This window comes from Pomacea canaliculata, linkage group LG7 (genome assembly GCF_003073045.1).
Source record: "Pomacea canaliculata isolate SZHN2017 linkage group LG7, ASM307304v1, whole genome shotgun sequence".
Classification (NCBI taxonomy): Eukaryota; Metazoa; Mollusca; class Gastropoda; order Architaenioglossa; family Ampullariidae; genus Pomacea; species Pomacea canaliculata.
In genome coordinates this window covers 1,525,124-1,552,901 of record NC_037596.1, presented here as the reverse complement: position 1 = coordinate 1,552,901, position 27,778 = coordinate 1,525,124, and the positions used below count along the sequence as shown (strand labels likewise).

The 27,778-nt window shown below is 38.8% G+C and overlaps 2 protein-coding genes across 12 annotated transcripts in view; both read left to right on the top strand.

Annotated features, from left to right (window-relative positions):
- Positions 1-27,778, top strand: part of LOC112569471 (A disintegrin and metalloproteinase with thrombospondin motifs adt-1-like) — a 595,732-nt gene that overhangs the window by 385,841 nt on the left and 182,113 nt on the right. The gene's annotated exons all lie outside the window — the stretch shown is intronic.
- LOC112569498 (lipoxygenase homology domain-containing protein 1-like) lies at positions 15,573-19,525 on the top strand. The gene is made up of 5 exons (XM_025247308.1): positions 15,573-15,693; positions 15,829-16,076; positions 18,057-18,160; positions 18,407-18,460; positions 18,993-19,525. The coding sequence occupies exons 1-4, from the start codon at positions 15,642-15,644 to the stop codon at positions 18,408-18,410; spliced, it is 408 nt and encodes a 135-aa protein (XP_025103093.1). The 5' UTR covers positions 15,573-15,641; the 3' UTR covers positions 18,411-18,460; positions 18,993-19,525.

Here is a 27,778-nt window from a genome sequence, read left to right as displayed (position 1 = left end):
AATTGAAACACCAAATTAACACTACTGCTGATGATTCGACAATTGATATCACAGAGATAACAAACATGTAAAGTGCACAAGATAAAAAATCGTAATAACATGCGATGGGCCTTGCCGTGTAGACTGGAATGAATAATGTCTATATAGACAATACTTTTATCGGTGTGGAGCTGTACCGTGTAACAACAATTCAGTTGAAAAATACAGAACATGAGGTAATTATTATCTCATAGAATAATGAAGGAGTGGTTGAATTTATTTTAAATTATATTATATATTTCCAAATCTTCATCACGAACTACTGTCTGTTTCAATTAGCACACATTTTCCTCATGTTCGGAATCAAATTTGTATTGTTCAACGACTCACATCTCCAGATATCCTCTACTAAATAAAGTTTTCTTTTTAAAGTGCTTTCCAAAGCTGTCTCCGATTGTGCTGTAACACTGCTTTGTTGTAATTTGAAGTAGAGTCTCTATCAACATGTTCATTCCAGTCTAAACAGCGAGACCCCCGCATGTCATAGGCATCGGCTTTTTATTATGAACATCGCTTAGGCAGGTATACATCAGACATATTATTATTAAACTTTCAACATAAATGTGTCCCCTAGACATCACGTAGTCCGCAGGAGTGTTTAAACAAAACAGGCCCTGTAGAAAGTCGCTCAGCAGCTTGACAGCAGCAGGAGGATCAGCTAGCACTATTAGAGATGGATATAGAAGCATTGCCTCAAGGTGAGGCTTGGTTACACTTGTCGTGGATGTTTGGAAATGTGTAATACATCCATCCAACAAGTGCCTAAGTCTCACAGGGTCGCCACGCAATGATCTATACCACCAGTACACATGATCTCTGACCGCTTGCTGTCTTGTCGCTGAGGCTGAGGATGCCACGTCTTGCGATGTTGACTTTACTACCTTGCGGCCAGTTTTCATCCCAGCTTTGATACTCTTAGGGACGTGCCACCTCTCGTTGAGTTTCTAACACCTTTATTTTTACTAACTTATTTATTGTCACGTTACGATCGTTGGAACGGTTCTTCTTGAATTCTAACACCTGACTCATTCATACTTGCATTTAATCCTCTCACATCCCACTGCCTCGTGCCGCTGGTGCACACGTCGTCCTCTTTGGTGATATGCTGGAGGTATTACAACCTTGTGAGTCGACATCCTAAGTAACATGATCAGTGATACGAAATTTTTCCGACAAGCGCCGTGATCGTCATCACACTGACCCGTCGCCACAGGAGACTGTTCTGCTGCAAGTGCAGCTGCGACGGACTGGCGCTTCAAGAAGTCAACGACTGCAGAAAACCGTGGCAGCCGTTTTCTCAAAAATGTATCGTTCACATATCCAAATTGGCAAAATTAGAAAATTTTTATATTGAATGGGGATGATCCCCGACGTAATGTACGCAAGGTACATTCTTTCATTAGCAAAATAACTGTCACCTAGTGGGACGACGAGCTCAGATGAAGTATGTCTGTTGGCACAGCCAAAGTGATGGTCAGCACATGCCCATCCATTGTTGAATTATTCACTTCGAGCGAAGAGTGGCACGAAAAAAAAACGATACTGAATGTGCATGAACTTGATCAATAATACCTCACCTTGTCGTGCTCACCAACAAACAAACATGGAATGCTGAAGATGTTTTTTTCTTGCATGGGTACGATATATGATTCCACTATCTTGACTGCAGGGAAACTGAGGACTTTCACCGTTCAAGAAATGATCCAGTAGAAAAGACACAAAAGCAGACGGGGATTTACTGCCCGATTTTTTTCGTCAAGTTCAAACTTATCATTAAATATATTTTTGCTTCTTCATCTTTGAAAACAAGCGTAATCTTTTGTTATGGATTTATATTCGTAGGTTTTAACCAGTGCCGTCCGTCAAAGTTTTCTTGCAACGTTTCTTCAGTGGCGTTGGGTTTTTCTCCATTGTAGACCGGTCACACTGTTTGGTAAATCCAAAGTAATCCAAGATTCTGTAAAATATGTTAAAATAGTCTTTGAACTAAGTTATTTTTACCAGTGGGCCGGAAGTTCTTCACGTAGAAATCAGCGTCGACTCTTGTGACCAGAGCAACTTTTCCCCACTAAGTGCCAGGAGTTTGTTCGTAGTTCACAAGGAGAAGTCAGTCTTCTTTTACGCTCAAGTTCGTCTGAGTGGGCTTTGACCACGAGGAAGCAAAGTTTTGAGCTTCGAATTCACTTCGATGTTCCTCCCAAGAGTTGATCGCAAAAAGCTCGAGTTTGCCTTCAAACTCAAAATCGAAACATCTGGCACGTGGCATTCATGCATTCGATTGGTCAGACATACCACGTGTCCCTACCATACAACCAATCACACACTACAGTTAGTGTATGACGTAGGTCCCATCGAGCCTCTGCGTGTTTCGTAATTCAATTGCCTACTTGTCTTAGTTACTCATTTCTAGTTCACGTTGCGTAACATTGTCCTTTCTCTTACGTAATCAAAGTACCGTAAGTTTCGCTCTAAGGCTTGTCTGTTACGACGATAACACCTCGTGGCTACATCTCACCCCCGCCTTACGTCACCGTCATGACGTGAAACGGCCACGTGACTATCTGACTTCCAGGCTCGCATCTGTCTGCGTCGTGCTAGTTGAGTACACTTTTTTTCATTTCATTCACAATGAGTTTCTCTGTGATACTGCGGGATTTAGATGAAGAAAAGGAGAGGGCAATTCGTCAGCTGTTTGAAGAAATGGCTGGTCCTAAATGCTGAACGACTCCCACACCAAACTTCGAGAAAACGTGAGTCATTCCAAAATCTGTATTCCACTGTAGTTAATATATATATATATTCTACTTTATAGATAATGGACAGATTATAATCTTTGCATGAGAGATAAAGCGTGCGGTGAGTGCGCGCACAAATGAAATTTCATGGATTTTACAATTATACACATGATTTTGTACACTTCTGGTAGAGGAAGATACCCAGTGAATAAGGATACGCGGGATGGCGATGTACTGGCCATTGAGTGGAGAAACTTTGCCCCCCGGACCAGGTGCGGCACCTGAATCAGAGAGAGCTTAGATATACATCTAAGCTTCTCTGGCTGAATGTCCACACTGCTTCAAGCACCTTGCATACATCAGGAGCTCGCGACGTAGAGTTCATCGGGAAGGGACAGGCGGCTTGTCCTCAAAATCGAGGTATTCGGAATAGGATCTCAACAAGGTATATGGAAAATGCTAGACTTTGTTGAACTCTGGAAGGACACAAGAGATACCAGTTAGAAAAAACCGCTTTGGCAGAAGGTGAATGGTGCTGTGCCACAGGCGTGAAGTGATGCCCACTTGCGTCGTTCAAAAAGTTAGAACACTGTACCAAACCCAGATGGAGTGCCGTATGTCGGTCATCAATGGGAATAAAAAAAAAACTAAACGAGAGGAATAAAAACTAAGTTTAAAAAATTTCCATGCCTTTTTGTTTGTGTTATTGGGTTGTTTGCCTTTGTCTCCTTTCCTGTCCTCTCTCTCACAAGGGAGAACACACAAACAAAACCAGGGGTGCTAAACGTCCTAACCATTTTGATTAATACAAGTCTTATCCAAGTCCAGTTCTCGGTTTTGTGGACTCAGGAAGACGCAAGCACCGATGACCTCCACAATGGTCGGGTTAAGATAAGAAGAGAAAAGATCGTGGGGGCACTATGTTGCAGTCGTGAATGTGGCCATTTGTAAAAGTTCGAACATTGCACTCAAACCGAGGTGTACTTTAGGTTAGTCATCAGGAGGGAATGAACTGAAAGTATAAAAATTATTATCCCCTCTTATGAGTAAAGAAAGATGTAAGGAAAGACAGTATGTCAGATAGAAGCCGTTCGCCTCACTTTGTCTGGTAGGAAACCCTAACCCTGACAGTATGTTCAGTTGCAACCCGTCACTTCAGCTTTCTCACCGCAACACCAAGTACTCAGCTGAGAAAGACGGTTTATCGCTGCGATCTCAACTTTGCCTCGGCCAGGGTAGCAATTAGGGAAGACTGACCGCTGTACTGACCCCGTGTACTCCTACCTTCCCTCGCACGGCGAAACCATTGAAAACACGCCCATTTCGACTTCGGCCTTTAAGGGAACGGACTATAATCCCCCCTCCCTTAGACTCTTCTTCCCCACCCCTTCTTCTTTACCGTTTTTCGTTTCGACCGCGAGAGGTTTTTCTGCGGTTTCCGAAGAGTTTTCATCCAGCAACGGACAGTGTCGGACTTGGTGGACGGTGCGGTACAGTGTTCTGGAGGCCGGCGTTTGGTCTCTCCATGTCTCAGGCTTCTCCGTATTCTACCTGTGCCTCGTATTCCTCGTGTTCTACATGTTCTGCATGTTCTACATATCCTACATTTCGACTTATTCTTCTTGACGATTTTTCTTCGGTTTCTTGTCGCTTCATCTTCTTCCGAGCTACTTCCGTCAACCGTCCACCTGCTCCCTCTTGACCTCGTCGACGTGGAACTCGGACCCCGCTGCGCGAGTGTGCGGCCAGCCTTGTGTGGAGCACCTAGGGTTGGACATGCGAGCAGGGGTCACATGACGAGCAGTTACCCACGTCTCATACCTGGACAAGAGAAAGGAGGAGGAGGGGGCCGGCTGGAGAGAGGTATAAAAAGGGGCAGGATCGGCGCAGGGCGGCCAGCCCGGTGGCGCAACGGCTAGCGCCTGTCACCAATACAGTGAAGGTTGGCTGCCTAGAGTTCATTTCTCGTCTCGGGCTCGCTGTTCTTTCGCTGCACGTGGTATCTGTTTACAGGGCTGGCTGCTTTGTCGTGATATAGCCTCAGTTGCTAGCACGGCGTAAAACACCAGTCCAACCCACCCCCCATAGTGCGAAATCACCGCAAGGTGGAAGCACTTTCCTACTAAACAACAACAACAACAACGCAGGGGCGGCACGCAGGACTAGTGGGTGGGCTGCCGCCCGTGGACACTATCAATCTTCTTTTCTTTTCTTATCTAACGGGCTGTGTGTACACCTCGCCAAACTAAATGTTTTTCAAGTTACGATTAACGGCTGTTACAAGAAACATTTTCGCAAATCCTTCAAAAATAATATGATGTACTTCTTGTATATGATTGTATATTTATATTCCTTCCAGGCTTATATTTTAGTCTTTTTTTAAAGGAATCAAAAGTTATCGATGCTGACATGTCTTAGCAGAATGACACCAAACATTTCTCAAAATTGTGAGTGTAAAAATATTGCCCTTCATATTCGTAGAGAGATAATTCTCATGTGATAAACTAGTATGTGGATGGTAGTTGTCGCTGCAGGGATCTCTCAGAGAAGGGAACATCGGTTACCCTACACCCGTTTATTATAGAAGTCCGAGGCACACTAAAACAGGATAACATGCCATCTGTTATTCCACCCGTTGGACACAGGTAGTGAATAGGAAGTCAGACGGGATGGCGCCGTAGTCGCAGATTGCGTTACTAGTGAGAGAAGGTAAAGAGGGGTTATAGTGTGTTCTGGAATAAGGCAAAATGACCACCTGTCCATCACGTGCTAGCTAAGTGTGATTCGATAAATCTAGAATTCTAGATAGTGGAATAGTCGAAGTGAGTCTGTGGTATGGTTCACCAATCACAAGAGAGAAGAACCCGTGCAGATGAGAATTTAACATCACGAGAGTCGAAGGATCGACGTCTTTCATGCCGGGTACTCGATGAGATAAGTGGCAAGTATATGTGTTGTGTGTATTAGCTAAGCGAATTAGTGGCTCACGTTACCACGGCTAGAAATAGATAACGGGACACCCTAGATAACGGCCATATTTTGAGATTGCATCATTTTGTAAATTGTTCAAAATACTCCCCAGATAGCATGCAAACGTTTTAAAAACGTTTTAAAAACGTTTTAAAATGTTTACATAAAACATTTTAAAATGGTTTGCAGAAAACGTTTTAAAAATGTTTATCATGCACATCAAACTAATGTTTTTAAAACGTTTTCTGCAAACATTTTTATAACGTTTTTCAAATGTTTTTAAAACGTTTTATAAACATTTTTCTGTAAAACATTTTAAAAACATGTAATAAATATTCGTATGTAAACGTTTTTAAAACGTTTTTAAATTGTTTTTTAAACCTAATTTAAATGTTTCGCATGACACGTTTTTAAAACGTTTTTAAAATGTTTTTTAAACTAATTTAAATGTTCCACATTTCACACATACTTTCTGCAGTTTCACTTTAAATATGGCAAAAAGGATGTACAGAGAAGATTTTCATTTGTTTTAATTAAAACATATTTCGTGTCATTGGGAATAAACCCAGGAGACATTTACATTATACAATAGCAAGTACAAAATGGTGACCATTTGTGATAAAAATGAATAAATGATACTCAAAAAAGAGAAAAAAGAATATGAATTAATTAAACACCGACAAATCAATGCATAGGATTTTTTCTTAAATTAATACTTTTACATATTTCAATTTCAAATACTTAAAGGTGAGGTGGTGCGGCACTGTGCTCCGTGCAGAGTGCCAAGGAATAATTAAACTAAAACTAAACTAATAGACCTTTAGATTTACCAAAAAACAGTGAATTGTAAATACAATTGGATGATGTACAAAATACACCAAAAAGTACAGTTACCCTGTTGTAGATAACAACATGCACATTATCATCTCTACCCTTCTACAAGGGACATATCATTCCAATTAATAAATATGAGAATTTCCATATCGTAAAATAAGGCTGAACAATTAAAAGTTCATGTATGTCTGGTAAAGCGCTTTACGAAAAATGCACTTAGAACACTATCAGATCACATGCCTTCATTTTAACATACTAAAACTTCTTATATGTAATTATTAGATATCTCAAATATGAGACATTGTTGCTAAATATCAGCAAGCGTCCCAATTAGGGTCAAGAGTGGCTTGGTGATAAGCCTGATGTTCCTTATGCAGCAAAGTTAGGCATACATGCCAGTGTAGAGGAGTAAAAGGAGGCAAAAGCACAGAAGTGTTATATGTGGGAGACAGCTCTTGAGTGTGGGGGAGAGCCAGTGACAAAGGACTGTCAGGACTGCCTGCTGTTGCCGTTGGAAGCGAATGGCTATGTGACCAGTACTGGCATTCGGCGGCTGTAGGTGCATTGCAGTCATCGTAGACATTTACGTGTATATCTCTAGACTTTTCTGTCGCTGGGAGAGGAGTCGTCGCTCTCTGATGCGGATGGCAGCTTCGGGTGGAAGGACGACGGACAGTGGAACAGCACTGTCTGCTGAAGCATTGGTCTCCACTCTGTGATGGCTCCTGCACTAACTTTATCGGAAGCCTCCATACACCCACGGTTCTTACGTACAGCTTCTGCAGATAGCAAAAATGGGATTTGTAGATTAAAAGAAGCGCTACAGGTTATAGATTAAAGATGACTAAAGAAGTCTCACACTATACATATTGTTTCAGTTTTATGGTGCTTATGCTTGTTCCCCATGTCTTTCCGTTTTTACGCTAGTTCACCCATAGAAGCACACAATTAATACTGACAAGAGCTACAAATAATTTTAAACTGTAGAGCTAGCAATGAAAAATGTCAATTCATGTTATACAAAAATAAGCACTTAGATCTGCACTTCTCTTTTTGTCAAAGTATGTGTAGACAATATATCATATATCTATACCTTTAATAATAATATACACTAACATGTATACATCATCACTTACTGTAGATCATGGCCTGCACCTTCAGTCCCTTGAAAGCACACATCTCTCCCTTTTGTCCTTTCCAGTTATAGTTCCGAGCAACCTTGTCGGTCAGGAGTCACCGCAAGATTCTTTTCGCACAATCCTTTGCATTCGTTATACCCACACAGGAGAGGCTTTTGACTTGCAAATCATTAGAACATAAGAAACATATCTGTCAAAAGTAGGCCACACATCATAAACAAGAAAGGGTGTAGTGAAAATATACATGGCTTTAATTATTTACAATTCAAGGGCCATACAAAAATTATAAACTGAAAACTTTCACAACAAGCTGACATTTAATGTTTCCTTCCCCAATAACCATAAAGTTTATGAGGCTGAACCCTTTGAAACTGGATTTAAAATTTGACTTATTGTGTTCCACACTATATATGTATGATAGATTGACAAGAACTGATCATTCTCAAATGAATTCCCTATAAAAACAAGTTTTTCAAAAATGTCAAGCTATGCTTTAAAATTCCCCTAAATTATTACAGATTATCATTTCAATCATGGCTTTAACAATGACATCTGCTTTACGTACGAGTAATTCATGAAAGGAATCATCATCAAGGCGTCCATCCAGTTCCAACAGCTCTTGCTGTGTTCTAATTGGAAGGATCAAATCTTCTGGCAACATTCAGGCATCCTTTGCTGGAGCAGGCTGATCTTTGCTTATCAGTGAATGAATCACCATATCTTTTACTTCCTGTAGCATCAATTTCAATTCTTTGTCTTGTTACAGAATGAGCCAGGCAAATGCTGCAACAGTATGAACATAGCACTGTCAGCAAAAGTGGACAATTAACTTTTATAGGTGAATGAAGCCTATCAATGGTGGTTTGGGAGGCAGTAAGAAACTTGTATAACCAACACTATGTTCAACTTCTGATTGTGTAGGGAATTCACAACAAAATTAAATAGGCAAAACAAAAAGCAAGAAAAGTAACCCATAATAGAAAATTGTCTGAATTACCTTCATTAGACACTCTCTGGGTACCGCCTTTTACTGCTGCAGTTGTGAGGTCTGTCCCCTCTTGTACTCCTTGCTGAGTCACTATGTTGGTCACTGGGGTGCTCACGTCGTGGTGCCAATATTCTGGTGGTTAGTGCATTTACCTGTGGGCATAAACGCTTGTTTTCCACTTGTGGTTGCAATGAGTCTGGCAATGGTCCTGCTGGCACTGCTGGATGCACTGATTTCCATCTAAAGTCGTCTTCTTCCTCCTCGTCTGGGCTCTCTAGCCCTAACCTAATTAACAAGCATACCTATTAATAAGTGTGCAGTGAAATGACAATTATGAAAATTTAAGAATTTCTGGAGTAAAAGATTTAAGAAATAAAATAATAAATAATTCCTAGGCTATACCTATCATAATATCAATATTACCCTCATGAAAAATTGAAATGAACTGCAATACTGAAATCTGTACTGATCTTGTAAGTTGTTCTCCAAACCTAGGGATTCCCTAATCCCTGTCATTCTATAACTCAAACAAGACACAATGTGACTACTTGTTTCTCTTCCTCTTCCGATCTTTTCAACCTTTAGTGCTGTCATCATCTGTTGTATCCAAGTTTGACGTATACTGGCTGTTATCCACTTTTTGTCTGGCAACCAAATACTCATCTGAAAGGGTTATTATTTTGTGAAGTTATAATAAACCTCGAGAACAATATGAATTTCACATGACAAAATCAGTTAACTGTCTGTTCGCTGAGATGTTAATGGTCATGTGGCTGTATGTTCCAGTCTGTAACCACAATAAACCCTAAGCAAGGTCTGCGTGGACTAAAGACACTAACACTACCTTAAAACCTTTTACAAAATAAATATGAACAATACTTGTAAACTTTATCAAGAGACTGACCACAAAATATTAACCAGGCTGATGAAGTCATCAAACATCTAATCTCTATAATATACATATATATGACAATGAGTAAAAAGTATAAAAGTACCCTTTGAACCCAAAATGCAAACAGCTTGAAGAGTCCAGGTATGTCTATCTGGCAGAGCTCCCTCCTTAAGGTGTTTTGTCAGCTCACTTGGTGGCCAGTATGCTAACCGTTTCGCGTGCTGAAAAATAAACAATCCTCTATGAACTCTTACCAGGGAGGCTAACTGTGTGTCTTTATGGGAGTGTTGGACGTTTGACTTCATCTGTCATAAATTTTTATACACTGTTATACTCAAGGAACTATGGTAAATACAGGGAGGATAGCATGAATCTTGTTCAGCTGAGATATGATTGTATTGACTGCATGTTGCTTCTGTGGCATGCAATGTTATAATGTCACGTTATTTAATGTTATTAAAAACTCTATCATCCTTAACGTAAATTTTAAGAACATGTAACACAAATTTACACGATAATGAGAAATGATTACACAATACCAGTGGTACCATTTCAGCCATAGATAACGGTTTAGCAATGAATTCAAGCAAGCAGTTATTACAGGATGCTTTTGTCGCAACAAGGCAAGAAGTACTGAAAGTGAACTGTTGGAAATGTTAAATGTTGCGACCCAATATGCCAACTGTGTGGCCAAATCTGTATCTGTTTCACTGTCGCTGTCTGAAGATATCGCTGAATCAAACCGATCATCAATATACTCTTCAAATTCACTAAAATTAGATTTCACAACATCATCATCATTATTTTCATCCAAATTGTATTTAGTCGGTAAATATTGCTGGCGTGATGTTATCGCTGAGAGTTCTGGTGTCCGCTGGTTCGAACTGTTATTAATTTGACTCTGTAGATCTAAAACTGTGAGCACCTTCTCTACGACAGTGGATCGTGAATGTTTGTATCAGTGTGTATTGAATACATCTTTCTTCTTTCAGTTCTGCCAACTCTGCTTCTACAAGTTTTATTAACTTTTCTCCGCTTCGTCCAGTAGGACGACATGATGTGAACTATCAGCTGCCTTAACGTATTAGATTATGTACGAGCACTCAATTCAGACAGTAAACTTTGACACATCACACCCAATAAGCATACATTAAATGTGTGTTGTACTAGAACACGGTATATAGCGTTTTATAATTAAGAACCTGCAGTACGTGTGTGGTAAACAAAGAGAAAAGATTACAACCTTGGTTTTCAAACATACAGTACATCAGCAGAGAAAATGTCGCGCCGCGTGGAATCATGGGAGTACGTGCATCCACAAGAAGAAGAGGAAATATTTAGTTACGTAGCATTGATGTTTTAAAAACTGTAATGATTTTAAACTATCAAACCTAGTCATAAGACAAATATAACAAAGTCTTTAAAAAAGCTTTTTGGTGAGGATTTTCAGTATCTACACCGTGGACTGGCTCTAAAATTCCATAGGAGAAGCGAAAGCCGGCAAATAGTGACGTCTTTTAAAAAATTACGTCATGACGCGCAGCCATAAAGGTTAACATTGTAAACGTTTATAAAACATTTATTTAACATTTTTGTTTTAAATGTTTTATTTTCAAACATTTTAAAAATGTTTTTAAAATGTTTTACTTAAAAATGTTTTTTTAGTAAATGTTTTTAAAATGTTTTTAAAACGTTTTATCTAAAACGTAAACCTTATTACAACCATGTAAACGTTTTTAAAACGCTTTTAAAATGTTTTCATGCTATCTGGGTCTCAGTCATTAGTAACGTCCTTAAATACACTAAATTACCTTGCGTTGTTTTTTGGGGAGGTGCGCTGGGGGCTATTGAGTCAAATAAAGGGTAATTAGTAATTTAGTGTAAGTGTGCGCGTACACGTTTATGTCCGCGCGAGTTGGAAGAGAGGTGTTGACAGCTTGAACAGCCCAAAGCAGCGGGAATCGCAACCTCTGACCACCGTCGCGTGCTCATTCCTCGGAGTTCACGACAAAAATTTCAACTCATATATTTAGAAGTCAAAAGTGATTATATTGATAAGCTTTTGTGATGTGCAACATCATTATTTTTAATGACTCAACCTGGGGTCTAATTTAATTTATATGAGAATTAAAAATAAAAATGAATCTAATTAGATTCACCTCAATCGCGAATCGTTACATTATTAATCCTTGTCGCTTCATCTCCTTTCGAGCTAGTGTCCGCCATTGTGTCAACCGTCCATCCTGCACCCTCACCACCTCGTCGGAGTGTGAACTCGTGACCCCGCTGCGCGAGCGTGCGGCTTGCCTCGCGTGTAGTAGCTAGGGTTTCGACCGGCGAGCAGGGGACACGTGACCAGCGGCCTACCTACGTCTCATACCTGGACAAGAGGAAGGATGGGGGCAGCTGGAGGAGAGGGGGTGATTTGGTGTTTCACCCCGAGCTAAGATCGAAGGCTATATCACGGCAAGGCAGCCAGCCCTGTAAACAGATGCAATGTGCAGAGAACGAACAGTGTCCTAGACGAGAAATGAAATCAGGACAGCCAACCTTCGCTGTGTTGGTGACAGGCGCTAACCGTTGCGCCACCGGGCCTCTCGAGCTGGGGGAGAGGAAGAGCGTGTGAACTCGTGACCCCGCTGCGCGAGTGTTCGGCCAGCTGAGCTTAGCATTTGATTTCGGTAAATAAGTGCAATTACGAGGCAAGAGATACGATTAAACAAATTGATTATTTACGTCAACAAGCATGTGGTTAAACAGTTTACACTATTTACAGCATATCTACAAGACAGTGTCATGTAACAGCGAGTTCTGTTGCTATCGGATGTATTGTGTTTGATAGCATCACACCTGCCGGTTACAAGTGAAACATTTCACAAAAAGCACTACAATAGTTATACACGATCATAAATTATTCGTGACTACCCATTGTTACAAAGTTCAGTTGTTTAATGGCATCTTTCACTCAATAACCATAACCCTACTTCAGAGATCGGCGGTGTTTCACTTGGAGATGGACGCACAGGAAAAAAAGTCCGCGCGCAGGTGACAGCGAAGACTGCACCCTGACCCTGTACCTCTGACCCTGTACCTTGACTTGTCGCAGCTACACGCGGGAAGGGGGAGAGACAGAGGGGAAGGAAAACAGAGGGGGAGGGTGTGATCACGTGTCATCTTGCCTGTGAAGTCGAGCGCCGCTGTAGAGAAAAAGCTCGACGTACGCGTCCTTACCACCGCCCTACTGACTACATCATCTTTACTCACTGTCTGCATTTTTGTTTATGTGGATATGAAAGAAAAATTGATCTAATCAATGGCTATCAATCTGAGAAAAAGAAAATATTCAGTAATCAAACCATAATTATTATAATCAAATAAAATGTGTGAGAAAAAAGGAGACAGCTTACTGCTAACATATACATTAGCCAAATGTAAATGGAAGTGCAAGTGTCTCTGCAAAAGTTTTTGAACCAACTTTCGTCGTCTTTTATCTTGGCAACCTCCTACCAATCTTCTTTTCTGTCCTCTAACGGGCTGTGGCCCCGTACTCCTCGCCAAACTAAATGTTTTTCAAGTTACGATTAAAAGCTGTTACAATAAACATTTTGGCAAATCCTTCAAAAATAATGATTTATTTCTTGTATATGATTGTATATTTATTTTCCTTCAAGGCTTATATTGAAGTGTTTTTTAAAAGAATTGAAAAGTTATCGATGGCTGACATTGTCCTTAGCAGAATGACACCAAAAATATTGTTCTTCAGTTTCAGAGAGAGAATTTTTAATGACTAAAACTCGGGTCTAATTGAATTTATATGATCGAGAACATTCCTTTTTTTGTGTGTGTCTGTAAGTCTGTAGTTAATAGACAGGGCTTCTCAAACGGAGAAACGTGTAAAGGTCAGACAGAGTTGAGAAATAATGGACATGTATTAAAGTATCCGTGACACCTATATAAAACATATAAAAAGAGGGAGAAAGTTCAAGAAGTACACATTCCTTCATCGTTTATATTATCGTCCGTGAACAATGGTTGATGATGAGAACAACTGCTGGAAATGCATGACATAAAAGTGTAGAATAAAAAAAGGAAAGGAACATATATTTTGAGATCTGAAGCTGATGTGTGCAGAATGTTGGGCACCATCTGTTTTAACCACATCATATTGTCATCGCCTCTCGTTGCACCAACAAATATAATGCAAGTTAATTTTCATATGATACGAGCTCTGGGCACTGATGCCTCCTTCTTTTTTTACTACTGCAATTATTATCGATGGTGCCGCACTCAGAACATAATGTAAAAATGATCGGGGAAGAGTATGCTTTTGGAAGGCAAGTAATCTTTATAATTTTCTTTCTAATTTATACATATACCATCTGAGATTTTGTTCTCAATGCAAAACAAATATCGATAAAGTCACATGACCAAAATATAATTTGTAGTAAGTATATATATATTCGTTATCACAGACTGTCTTTAGAAAGTTTCCACAAGTGGAGCCGCTGGCGTCGAGTGGGAGCAACAGGATGTGGCCTCTCGTCTTTCTCCTCTGCTTCATTCAAGGTTTTGGTGTTCAAGGTAACAGTGACTGTAATGTACATTAGGAATACACAAAAACACTTACAGTACACAGCCAGACATATCTTGATCAAGAATAAAACTGAAGATTAGAAAAATACAAAAAACTAGAAAAAGATAAATAATTAATGTAGCGAAATTGTTGATGTGCTTTATATTTCTAGAGCGAACCATGTTATCCTCTATGTTAGGAGAAGAACGTCTGAAGCTGTAACAATAACAATAACAACCAACTTTATTAGTGCCAATGGGAAATTTAAATGGTATGTGTGCTTTGTTTCCAATATATATAATGTATATATATATATATATTAAAAAATAAATAAATAAATAAACATTCCCATGCATACCTACACATCACACGTTGACAGTTCATCTACAATGACGAAACTGGACTGCTGATGGCACAAAAGATTTCAGATGCCTATTGCTTTTGCATACTGGCATTGCATAGCGTTTACCTGAAGGTAATAAAACAAATTCCCTGCTAACACATGTTCAGGTATTGACAGAATGCGGGAAGCTTTCCTAACTAGTTGTTGATCTCAGAAAAAAGTCAAGTCCCTCTGTTTGATACCAATTATCTTGGAACAGATGTCAACAATGCTATTCAAACTATTCTTATCATGGACAGATTACGAAACAAGCAAGCAAACGAAAAGGATAAAAGACTCAATAAAAGACTGGTAGAAACGGGCTAAAATTTCTTGGCTGACTGAAAAACTAACTTCTGCAAAAAGTACATTGTCTGCTGGCCACGTTTGACAATGTGTTCAGTGTTCAGTCCATTTAAGCTGGCAATAAAAACAGTTCTCAGATTCATACGCTTAACAGTGCGGTCAGTCTCTCTCTGTCCCCATAACTCTTTTTATAACCAATTGTTTGTTTGGTTGCTTTTGTTCTTAAGAACAATTTAGATATTTATAAAGTCACATGACAACAAATCTTTGTTCTGATTAGTATATATGTATTGGTGATCACTGTCGCGTACCGCGGTCGGGCGTCGCAAGACTCGCTTTCTCGCAGACACAGTCGATCGCAATCACACTGACTTCCACGTGCCCGCCGCGAGAAACGAAGCCAATCATTCCTCAGGTGAAAAGTGCAAAGTAAACAAACCGGAACAGAGTCAATATCCTGACAAGAAAAAAAAATTCCCATCATACACAAACATTTAGATACATCCTCCAGTCAAACGAAGGGTCCAGCGCGACACTGAATGTTCAGTATAACAACGTCACAACGTCCACGTCACCTCCACTGCCGGTTCGATCCCAGGCCTCCGACACATAGTCTCCTTAGAACTGAGAATTTCCCGCTCTTTGCACGTAATGACACCCCCCCCCCGCCTCCATATCTTACGTCAGTACCAGTGACGTCAGACCTAGCGACGCGCGATAATCACAAACTGTCTTTAGAACATTTCTACACATACAGTCGCTTGCGGCTGTTGAGTCAGCGGAATGTGGCGTTTCGTCTTTGTGCTCCTGCTTCTTGGAGGTTGTGGTGCCCATGGTAAGCGGTGGTTGTGATGTACATTAAGAAAACACAAAACACTTACAGTACACAAGCAGAAATATTTCTGTTAGGAACAAAATTGGGGGTGAGGGAGACTTTTAGCATATTGTTTGGTGTGTTTTATTTCTCTAGGGGTCGTATGGAAGATTATTATTCATACATCTGACGAAAAAGACGCGGGAACAAACTCCGACATCTATATTACTCTCCATGGATCTCGCGGATCTTCTGCAGAAATAATGTTACTCGATTATTTCAACGCCTTTGAGAGAAATCAGATCGACGGATTCATTGTTACAACGGACGACATTGGTGAAGTGTGCTCACTGACCATCAGGTCTGCCGGTAAATACTTTTGTCCTGACTGGCATCTCCGAGAGGTAAGATATAACTTTAAAAACCATTCTATTCAGTAAATGCTAAGAAAAAAACTGACATGTTGTGCTTGGGTCAAATACTTATCTACTGTAGTTGTCAATAGCACCATAGCATCTGGTCGCTGTGCCACGTTCATGTTTTATAAATGTCATAAGACTGTTCTCTTTTAACCTGAAAAAACACAACAGTTACAGGAATAATAAGAAGTTATTGTTGTAGTGTATTCTTTCTCCACTAAGTGGCTTCTATTCAAGATGCTTTTTTTCAATAAGACCACAAGATGTAAATGATATTTAATTTGGTAATTATGTAATGATTAGCGATTCAGGCGAGCCTATTTGTATTCATGGTTATTTTTTGTTCTCCTTGTGGTCGGGGAGGAGCAGTCGCGCGAGCGCTGACGCGGCTCTGGGTGACGCATTCTTTGACGACATAAGAGAATGATAAGGTGACCAGACGTCCCGCTTTTGACCTCATGTCCCGCCTGCTCATCGGGCGGGACCCACAATGTCCCTCTTTCTGGCTTTCTGGCAAGTCCATCAAATGTCCCAGTTGTCTTTAAAAATCACTCTTTTCGGCGTTCTTTGACGGTGACGACACCATCATCGGCACGTGTCCCGCTTTCGCCACCGAAACGGCTGGTCACCTTAGAATGACGTGGGAGAAAAAAACGGGAGAGCGGACAGAGAGGGAAGAACGGAGAGCGACTGTAGGAATAGAGGGTGAAGCCATGCAGTGCTATTTTACCTTGTTTCATTCATTTTGCCACTATTTTGTTCCCTGAACATTAAATGTGCTAGTCGTTGGTCGGACCTTTTTGCTGAAAAAGGTGAGAAGAGAGCGGCGAGCGTGGTTTACATGCAGATGCCTACACGCGCTCGCAAACACATTTAACCACTCTTCTCAAGAAAACGTTACAAATTATGTGATCAATCCGCTGCGATACAAACATCCCAGACAGCACAAAAGGTTTGACCAACGTGCTTCCAGCGATTGTAGGTACTGACCATCTTGGCCACTGAGAGCTAGCCTCAAGCCAGGATGGAAACGATACAGCGGCCAGTAAGAGACTCCCGCTACATGGCTGTCACCATGGTAACACGCCGTCTGCAGGTAGCCGATGATGGCTCGCAGTTGCCATGCGTGACTGCCATATGTATATATGTCGGCACAGAACACAACCAATCTGAGCTTCCAGTACGATGATAGTATATACAAATAAATATATATGTCTAAGACTGCGCGCTAGAGATTAATGGTAGCCACGATGTCAGTCCTGTATTTTTCCATACTGGGCCAAAATATTTTGACACGATTGTACCATGATAGAATGAAAGTTGTAGTCGGCATTGCTCAACATTACAACAATATTTCTCCGATATTTATTTCATTTAAGTGGACACATTTCTTGAATCACATCACAGCATTTATGTTCACTGCGGTAGATATCACAACTGATTACCACGGACAACATTGTTTACTATTCAGATTAAAATAAATTTTGAAAATTTATTAACATTTATAGTTCATTTGTTAAATTTAATCTATTCTTAACAAACCATTACACATGCGGGAAGTCCCCCAAGGAATTTGCAGTTAAAGACTACTTTGCCTAAACCTAATGGCAGCAGGCAGACAATATTTCCAATGGCACCTGACACACCGACTGTTATTTTACTTGGTTATCACTTTAGTAATACTACATCCTTTAGGATAAAGACAAGTAGTCTCAATGCTTTGTATTAGCGTTTACAAGAAAATTTCTTAGAATTCATTCCAAAAATGCTTTTTTATGCAATTTTGTCATGTTTGTACTTTTTTGCAAATTTAAATCTCAATGATACAGAAAAGAGAATTCTCAACGTGTCTAAAGACATTAAATGTCTTATTGCTTATGATTTCTGAGGGTGATTACACATTTGTCGCTAAGCTCATATCTCCCATACATATACCAGGTTTTTCTGCTTTTCTGTTGCTCACAGATTGTGGTTCACGGAAGTTCACAAAAGAGATTTTGGTGCAACTGCTGGTTATCAGAGAGAGATGGATATCACAGGGAACTCCAACCTGATGTCCCATGCTCCAGGCAGTAGAAATAAGTATATCCTAGTTACCTATCCGAATATATCAGAAATATATAATGTTCACACCCTTTGTAAAAAAGACAAATGTTGTTGCTATGTGTGTTTCTAAAACATTCAACTATTCACAACTTGATAAACACTGATTTTGTTGGATGAAAGTAATGTGTTTAGGTTTTGAACACACATTTTTTAAAGTAACATCAGTCTACATTTACATTTATCTACCGTCTGACAATGACTGTTATCAGGTAAAACGATGTGGGTGCAGACTTTGAATCCGGCACTGACCAACCGACATAAAGGTATTAAAGTATCATTTATACAGGCATATCTATATTAGAAATCACCAAGTGTGTAATTCTTGCTAAAAATTTACTTATATGTACTTACATTTTTTGCATAGCAAAACCTCACTATATGCGTAAAATATATTTATACATATGATACATAATATAATGTTAATATATAATATAGTATGCAATATATAATAAAGTGTAAAATATATAAAAATATGCAATATACAGAATAACAATTTCATTAGGCAGACACATTCACATGAATCTGATATTGTTTGTTTGCGTATTTACGTCCATAACATTTTAAAGTAATGTAAACACTCTAGAAACTTAGCAATTGTACTTTACAACTAGTTTTGTATAAAAGTTAATAAAGACGACTAAATTGTTACTTTAAGAGATTCATTGCAAAAACATTTCAGAACTTGCAGATTTTCTTATTTACGAAGTCCTAAAAGCTATTTTTTCTTTAATATTTTATCGTTTTATTTGATGTTCTTCCTTTTTTGTTTTTATGGAACTTACATTGTGTGTGCAGAGTTTATTCACCTGATGGAACACCTTGCTCATCCGCTAACTGGAAGACATTTAAAGATATAAAAATGAACATTCTTTAAAATTGAGACAAAAATGTGTTCTATAGAAAGACGCCATAGTCAATGGTCTGCAAATTTAATACTGTTTGAATGTCATTTTGAAAAAAAAAATACATTTTCTGAGTATTATCTATTACAGTCAGAATTCTCATTTAAACTACTTGAAAAAAACATTTCTCAGATAGTTATTTTACATTTGATTATTCTGTCACAAGATGTAATGAAAAGTTAGGAAGTACATGTACACTAGCCAACCCTAAAGAGTAGTAAACTGTAAACGTTTCTGCAAAAGTCTACCTTATAACCCAAGGTCTTTTACCCAACAAACAATTCTAAAGCGAACAATTCTAGAAAAAGAAAAAGAGTGGAAAGTAATGTCTAATTTGTCGAAAAAAAACGTGGTCTAAGATTTTGAATTTTATCGTTGTAAATGTCATCGAAAACGCAAGGTGAAAATAAAAAAGTTGAATCACAATCATTCGTCTTTTGTTATTTGACAAAAATGTTTTTTTGGTGGCTGCTATAGACTAACAACTTATCTACAAATACAGTGATACCTCGGTTCTCGAACGCCTTGACTTTCGACCAAATCGGTATTCGACCAGGAAATTCGAGAAAATTTTGTCTTGGAATCCGAACAAATATTTGGAACTCGAACATCCGAACGTCCGAGATGAGCCGAGTTGAGCCGAGTTGAGCCGAATGGCGTTCATTTGACCCAGCGCGCCTTGCTTGCGTCATCAGTGTGAGTGCAGAGAGAGAGAGTCACGTTTTGTGGAGAGAGTCATGAAATGTGTGCAAAATGGGCAGAAATCGCAAATTTTGTTGAACACATCACCCTGATAAAGTGGTAGCAAATAGAGCAGTTAACATTTTTAATGACAATGTTATGTCCACTTTCCGCAAAATTTTGCAAAGGAGAAAAAAACAGCAAACAATTGACAAATTCTTCCGTAAAGAAATCAGACAAGCAACTGCAGAGCAAGATTCTGATTCTCCTCAGCAAAAGATACAGAGAACAGAAACACCCGAAGAGCAGTTATACCCTCTGTTTTTATTGAAGAGGACTCCCCTTCAAAACAATAACCATCCCCCTTCCCTCCTCCCTCCACATTCATTCCCTCCTGCCATAAAGTTTGGTACAGGTACAGTAAATGAAACACAATTTACTGTACTGTACAGTACATTTTTTGTTTGTTTTTGTTTTAATAAATACACTTTTATTTCTTATTTCTTGTTGAGACTCATGTTTTTCTACATATTATATACAAATTAGGCCAGTAAATAGGCATTTTCTGGGGCTTGGAACGAATTAATCCAGTTTCCATTATTTCCTATGGGTTTCATTGCTTCGGTTCTCGAACAATTTGGTTCTCGACCGTCTTCCCGGAACGAATTATGTTCGAGAACCGAGGTATCACTGTACACATATGTTGTCACTAGATTCCTGTCATCTGTTTGTGTTTTGTAATAAGACAAACGCAGACTTAAGTTGCATATCCTCGAAATATCTCTATTTCTTTCACAAACATACACGCGTACACACACAGAGCTCTATGACACACCGCAGGAACAATTAAAAAAAATTTTAAAGCCTCTTTTTCGCCGGTTTCTAATGCTCAATGAGTACATAGGGAGAAGTGTGGTTACTACCAGTAGACCAGTGATACCCAACCTTTTTTTCGGCTTGCGTGTCACGAACCGCTTCACCGCAACAACAACCAAAAAAAATAGAGCAGAGACCATTTTTATTAGAAACAAGTTGTACTTACCATTAATTATGTAGTAATTAGTGGGATATTTGAAGTTGTTTACCCCAAACCAACTTCTGAATGTCCGGCTGCATCGTAGAGACACCAAGTCGGAGCACTGAATCGAAATGTTCGTCCATCGAAAAAAAGATTGAGAGACATCCCTACGTAGGGATAAATACTTCTTCTTCCCTTTTTCGTTCTTTTGGGTTGTTTGTTTTTTTTTTTATTGCCAACGTGCCGATTTCCTGCATTGTGGGCAGAAGTTTCGCGGGCCGGATATGGCCCACTGGCCGTAGTTTGGGCATAACTACAGTAGATGAATCGCTGAATAACCGCGAATAAAATTTTGATCAGTTTTTTTAAAGTTTATATCTATAAACTTACAACATACACAGTTATCTGTATACTCCATCTTAAAGAGCATTTTCAAAAATTCCCTTGGTGTAAATTTTTTTAATACAATGCCACAGGGAATTCACTAATCGGAACGACGGTCATTAGAAATTTACAAAATAAAATTATTTGCACGATATAAAAAAAAATTAAGTACCAAAGAAACAGAAATCTTTTTAGTATATACATTAGAATAGAAATATTTATCTTTTTCTTTTTATTGTCTGTAGTTTGAGTTCAAATCCAGGTTGAATTGAGTAACCGGTAACCGACATTATCATGGCAGTTAGTGTCGCGTGTCGCATGCCGACTCAGCCTGTTGCGTCAATAAAGTAATTTGTTTTGGTGACGTTTTTGTTTGGAAACGACGAGTAGAGAAAAAAAAGAACCATCATGGAAGAAGTTTTAACTGTGTAATGATTTTCGTACCGTGGAGAAAAGTTTGACTGTGATTACCATCGAAGAGACGGAGACTCGTTAGTGACCACCGTTAAAAGAACGGTGGTGGCTGTGCGGAACGGGAACGGAACTGTCGGGAGTTGTGGGTGAGGTCGGTTGGCGTCCGTTTGGGAGGCGTTTGTGTTTCTTGGTTTTTTGGGGGGTTCGTTTTTTTATTTTGTTTTCATTAAATATATATTTGTAGCGTCGTTTCGTGTGCGTGTTGGTTTGTTCGGCGCTGGGAGCGGCTGGATACGTCGCTACACGCGACAGTTAGTCACAGTATGTTTGCCTACTTTTAAACATAACAAAATACCTGATTGGTTGAGTTTTTATTTTTCAGTTGTCAAAGGAAGTAATTCGTTAGGAACAAGTCTTAAAGGGTCCAGTGCTTGCCTCCCTTTTGTATTCATTCATATACGCACAGTGCGATGTATTGTAAGAATGTACCCCTAGGTTGTACATGTACATATCTGTAGGACAAGGCCCGGGTGGCACACCTGTTGGGTCAAATATGACCATTTTAAATGTCATATCTATTGTTTAGTAGTGCAACAAGAGAGGATCGCAATTAAGTAAAGGACATGATGTGGTTAGAGTAGATAATGCCAAACATACTACACACATCAGCTGTTGGTCTCAAAATATTATTTCTTTTTTTTTTTAACTTTAGATTTGTTCTCTTATATTTACAACCGCTGTGCAAATAATAATCCAAATTTATACAATGCATTTTCACACTTTTTAAGGAGGATGGGATATGACAACATGACAAGATACGAAGAAACAGAAGTTTAAACAACAAGACTGACTTCGAAAAGAAAGACAAACATAGAAAACACAAATTGGAATCGACTTATTCTTCTTGACATCTCCGGCCGAGCGAGAAGGTGTGCGTTCGTTACCAGCTTTTGTGAGCGTGCAGCCGGTGACGTCGGGGGCGGTCACGTGACAATATATATATATCAACCAGAGGCGGCGTTAGGAACACGCTGGGCCTGGGGCCGACCATCCGCGCGGGGCCGGGGTTAAGGAGTACGTGTATCAATATCCCTATTGATTTGACGCCGGAAACACTTATGTATATACAGTTAGATAGGCTAGATCAACGCACGAATTTAGTGTTTTAATAGTTCGTAACCTTTCCCACCGTTTGTGACAATAGCGGTTTTTTCTTAAATCGAAATAATATGGTGACGATAACTTAATGAACTACTTGTTATTATTGTCGGGCTTAACGTGAAGACATGGGTTCAAACATTTGCTTAATTGAAACTTAGAAGTCTTTTCTGAGCGTCATTTTTTTGTCACAACTGGTTTAACATAGCTAGCAATAAGTAATAAAGATAAGGTGACCAGACGTTTCGAGAGCTTGTTTTCACTTTTTTAACATAAGCATAGCTTAATTTGCTAAAAATTTATTATATCAAGCACAACAGAGTTACAAATCGGCAGTCTGTAGCATTCTAACACAGAGAAAGTAATACGATAAAAAATAATAACAGACTGACATGTCTGATGGAGTCGTTTATATACGATGATGATGATGATGATGATGATGGTGATGATGATGATGATGATGATGATGATGCACCCGATTCGACCCTGACTCAGTTCAAAAAGTTCTCGTTCTCAGTTCTGGGCTGACCAATGTCTATTGCGCGCAATGAGCAACGGTTGCCGGCAACCTACCTACTCAACCGCATAATCACGAATGACTACAATATTTAGTCATTTAGAGCAGTGGTTTATGGGCATAAGTCAGGTGGTCCGCGGCTGACAGACGTCATATGTCAGCAAAGTGATGTTTAAAGTGATGCCTTCGTGGCATTAACATTTTAATTACAAAGAACGAGGTATACATAGCTTTATGTCATCTTATTACTATACTACTTTTACAAAAGGACATTTAGTTTTGAATTAAAATGAAACAAACGCGGCAATTTAAATTTGAAATTCATAGTACAGACTGATTTTTAGGCCTTGGTGGTCCGACATATTTTTTACTGATGCCTTGGTGGTCCGCCATAGCTTTTACTTAAGTAAAGTGGTCTGCGGTCCGAAAAACTTTGAGAACCACTGATTTAGAGGATGATGGACAAGGCAGAATTCAAGATAGCACGACAGTAAATACGATTTTAAAATGCTTTTTATAAAGTAAACAGATGTATTACGAAAGAAGCAGGAACAGGGAAGAAAATTAGGGAAACGCGATCGAATCGACCATACGTATATTTGCTTATTGTCGACTACCGAAGGGTCAACATCACAGGCTATAGCATTGAGAAAATCTTTTATTTTTGTACATTATTTTTGTAAATAATGAAATAGGAAAATGTGCACACAAAACGTTGTGGATTTGTTGGTATGGATGTTGGTATTTGCTTCGATGACGATATACCATATAGCGAATTAATGCCAGGGCGTCACTCCGTGTCGATTTGTTTTCCTTTTCGAAAATCCGACTAGAAAAGGTCGAATTGCTTATTGTCGATTACCGAAGGGTCAACAACACAGGCTATAGCACTGGGAGAAGTGCTTATATTAAAATAAAGAGAAAAAAAATGTCTAAAGAGATTTGTGGAGTTTTTTAATATGCGAAAGTCTGTGTTGTTTTTATTTTGATGAGGAGTAGGGATGGGGGGACGTCAGTCAGTGTCATTTGTTTTCCTTTTCCAAAGAGTTCCAAAACACGTCCACAATGCTTTCTAAAAAGTATAGAGGCGGGTCACAAAAGCAGAAGGAAAAGGGGGGGGGAATTATATATTGTATGCACTATAATACTATATTTTTATCCTTAGTCTTTTAATGTGTGATTTTCTTCTGGTACAAAGTTAGCAAGTATTTTTTTAACTAGTCATTTTATTGAAGGGAGGAGTCATTTCGATGTTCTCTCCTTATAACAAAAGAAAAATAGAACAAAACCAAAAGCTGGTTGTTTCAAAAAGTAAAATTAAGAAATAAAATGATACAAATAGATAAAACATTAATTTTATCACGAAGAAGAATTAATGTCAAAGCTAATGAAAACGAGAACCCCACTAATTCATGTCTCCCTGTTGTGAGCTCCTCCATTAGTCTCGGTGATTTTTCTCTTCTTTTTTTTAATTTTGTGAAGACGTGTTCACTTAATCAAGCATGCCACGGTCAAGAAAGTGGTATCCAGCTGGATATACCATCTTTGTGCGTAAACTCGGGCAGGTTCGTAAACGTAAGAAACTATTTTTTGCAGTGGATATGAGAGGTTGGATGGTGCAAAATGGACGTGTAAGCACCCAGCAACAGGAGGAACGTGACACCTTCCAGGATATTCTTCGAGATAGCAGTATGTATTAACGTTAGTTCTATTCAATTCTTACGAGACCAGGTGCAACTGGAGTCTTGCGAGCAGGTCTTGTTCATGTCCACATTAAAGAATTCAAACCTGCCACAAAAAAGTGCAGCTTCTGTGGCTGTGCACAGGTCCCAGAGATTGTCTGGTTTCCTGACTGTGGACCGGGAAGCCTATATTGCAAATCATTTGATGAAAAGATCTGTTGTTCGGTGATATATCATCAGACATACTTGATACAGTTGCAAAGAAGTAAGTACAGTATATCAACATTTGTGGATATTGTCACGTGCACTCTACAGCGCCTTTCAGACGAGGAACATAATAAATAAAAACACAGACAACAATTTAAATTTAAAAAAATATAATATAATTTAAAAATCAAAATGAGAAACACAACACAAAACAATTCCTAATTCCCCAACCCCACAGTTCGAACACACGTTTCTTCCAACAATTTCAAAAGTATTCACTCTTCTTGCACAGTTCCTCTCAAAGTCTCACTTGAACAGCACAATGTTTCCGCTTCTTCTTGAAGTTATATCCCAAAGAAAATCCAAAGAAAATCCACAAGAAATTCCACAAGAAATTCCACAAGAAAATCCAAAAGAAATTCCAAAAGTAAATCCAAAACTAAAATCCACAGGAAAACCTCACAAGAAAAACCTGGAGAGCAAAAACAAAACCATTTTTTAGATAAATGTAAATTCAAACATATTCATAAAATATACACAAATATATCACACTCATCCAATACAGAAATACACACATTCACCGAAAAAATCAACTAAGATACACACTCACCTCAACAGGTTCAATGTTAACAAAACACAAACAAATCTGTAACTTCAAGTCGGTTCAGAACTTGTAAAATACAAAACAAATCTGGTCAGGATTTGTACACAGGTCAACAACACCAAGTCCGTCAAGACTGGTTACAAACAAAAACCGTCCGCTCCGGACGCACTGACAACACCAAAGAGACTGTCCCTTCTTCCCGCTCCCGTCAAGGAAAAACCCCAATCAAACTACACATATCCAAAACACTATCACACTCATTCCTTGTTCAAAGTAACCACCAAACAACCTATCAACAGAACTTAATTACACAAAGACCGGCCGGCCATCCTCGTATGGCGCAGCACGCCTCAGACTGTTGACACTAACAGCCCCAGTGATAGCTGTCTTTACCACCTCACCCGAACAATTACTTTTACTAATTAAAAAAAAACATGTAAAAAAATACATCTCAGCAGGTTTGTGACAGATATATATTTTTTATAATCTTTTAGATTGTTATGTAAATGTAAATATACACATCGGGATTGGCAATCTGAAAATATATTCTCTCAATAAATATTCTCTCTATATATATAAGCACTGATACACCATTGTGCATTACAATGTCATGGATTCTACTTTTGTTTAGGTTTGAAACTTAAATAAATTCCATAATTTGATTATGGCACATTTATAGACTTGAATGCTGCAAGCTTTATGTTAAAACTTGCTATTGTTTTCTCAGGATGCATCATTGTTTCTACCTGTGAAAAGAGAAGCAACCATTTTGTCTGAGCACCAGTGTGACAAGCTCTACTACCGTCAGATTGGAGTTTTTGATGCACAAGGTACATATGCAAGATTATTATGTTTTCTAGAAAAACAGATTTTACCCATGCATTTCTTCTCAATTTTTTTTTCACATATTACTGTCATTCATTCAAAATATCACAGTATGGAAGAACCTTGTCTTAACCAAACCAAACAAGCTTGTGAATAAATGTTAATTAATAGATACTTAATGTGAATAAATGTTCGGAAGCCAGGACTTTCACCAGTGAGGGTTAGCTGTCCTGGGTTTTGCTTTCGTTTCGGGCATGCAATTCTTTTTCTTCGCATGTGGCATCTGCTTACAGGGCTGTCTGCCTTGCCAGACTTTATATTTATTTATAACCTATTGCCACTTTTTGGTGTAATGATTTATAAATTATGCTTTCCTATGTTTACTTTTATTTTGCACTAACTGTTGAATGTCAGACAAAATAAATATATGAAATAGATTCAAAGAAATGAATATGTTATAATACAATTATAAATGAAAGCTCTAACTAGCTTTAATTTACAATTCTGAAAGGTAAGAATATTTCCTTTGCTGAATTACCTTAGGCTGCAGTTTAACATGTAGTGTGGAAAGAAAAGAAGTAGGCAGCATATTTCAACAATGAGAATATGTTGCATAATATTTCTGTAAAGGTAGAACAGTATCAAATTCTAAAAGCACGTTTTCTGTTCTTCTCTTTATTATTATAGGCAGAGATCACATCATGAAAGTACAGTTCTGTGAATGTGAGCCAGAAGCAGTAACACTAATAAGAAATGGCTTATGGCCAGCAGCACCAAAGAAGCCAGAGACTGCATTTTACATGAAAGTGATGGAGCTATGCAGAATGCTACAGCTAGAAGGACAAATGTCTCCAGAAATTTTGCATGGCATTGGAGCGGAGGACAACTTTTCTACATAGTCACAGCAGGGACTACAGAAACATGTACAAGGCACTGGGTAAACATGCTATCATATTTTGTCACAGCATGACTACAGCAACATGCACATGACACTTGCCAAACATATGTTGTCCAATATGTCTAACTTTCAAGAAACTCCTCATGGTATATTGCTTAATGACTCCATAGAGCAGTGGTTCTCAAAGTGTGGTCCGCAGACATAGGTCAGGTGGTCCGCAGCTGACAGTTGTCATGTCAGCAAAGTGATGTTTAAAGTGATGCATTCCTTGCATTAACATTTTAATTACAA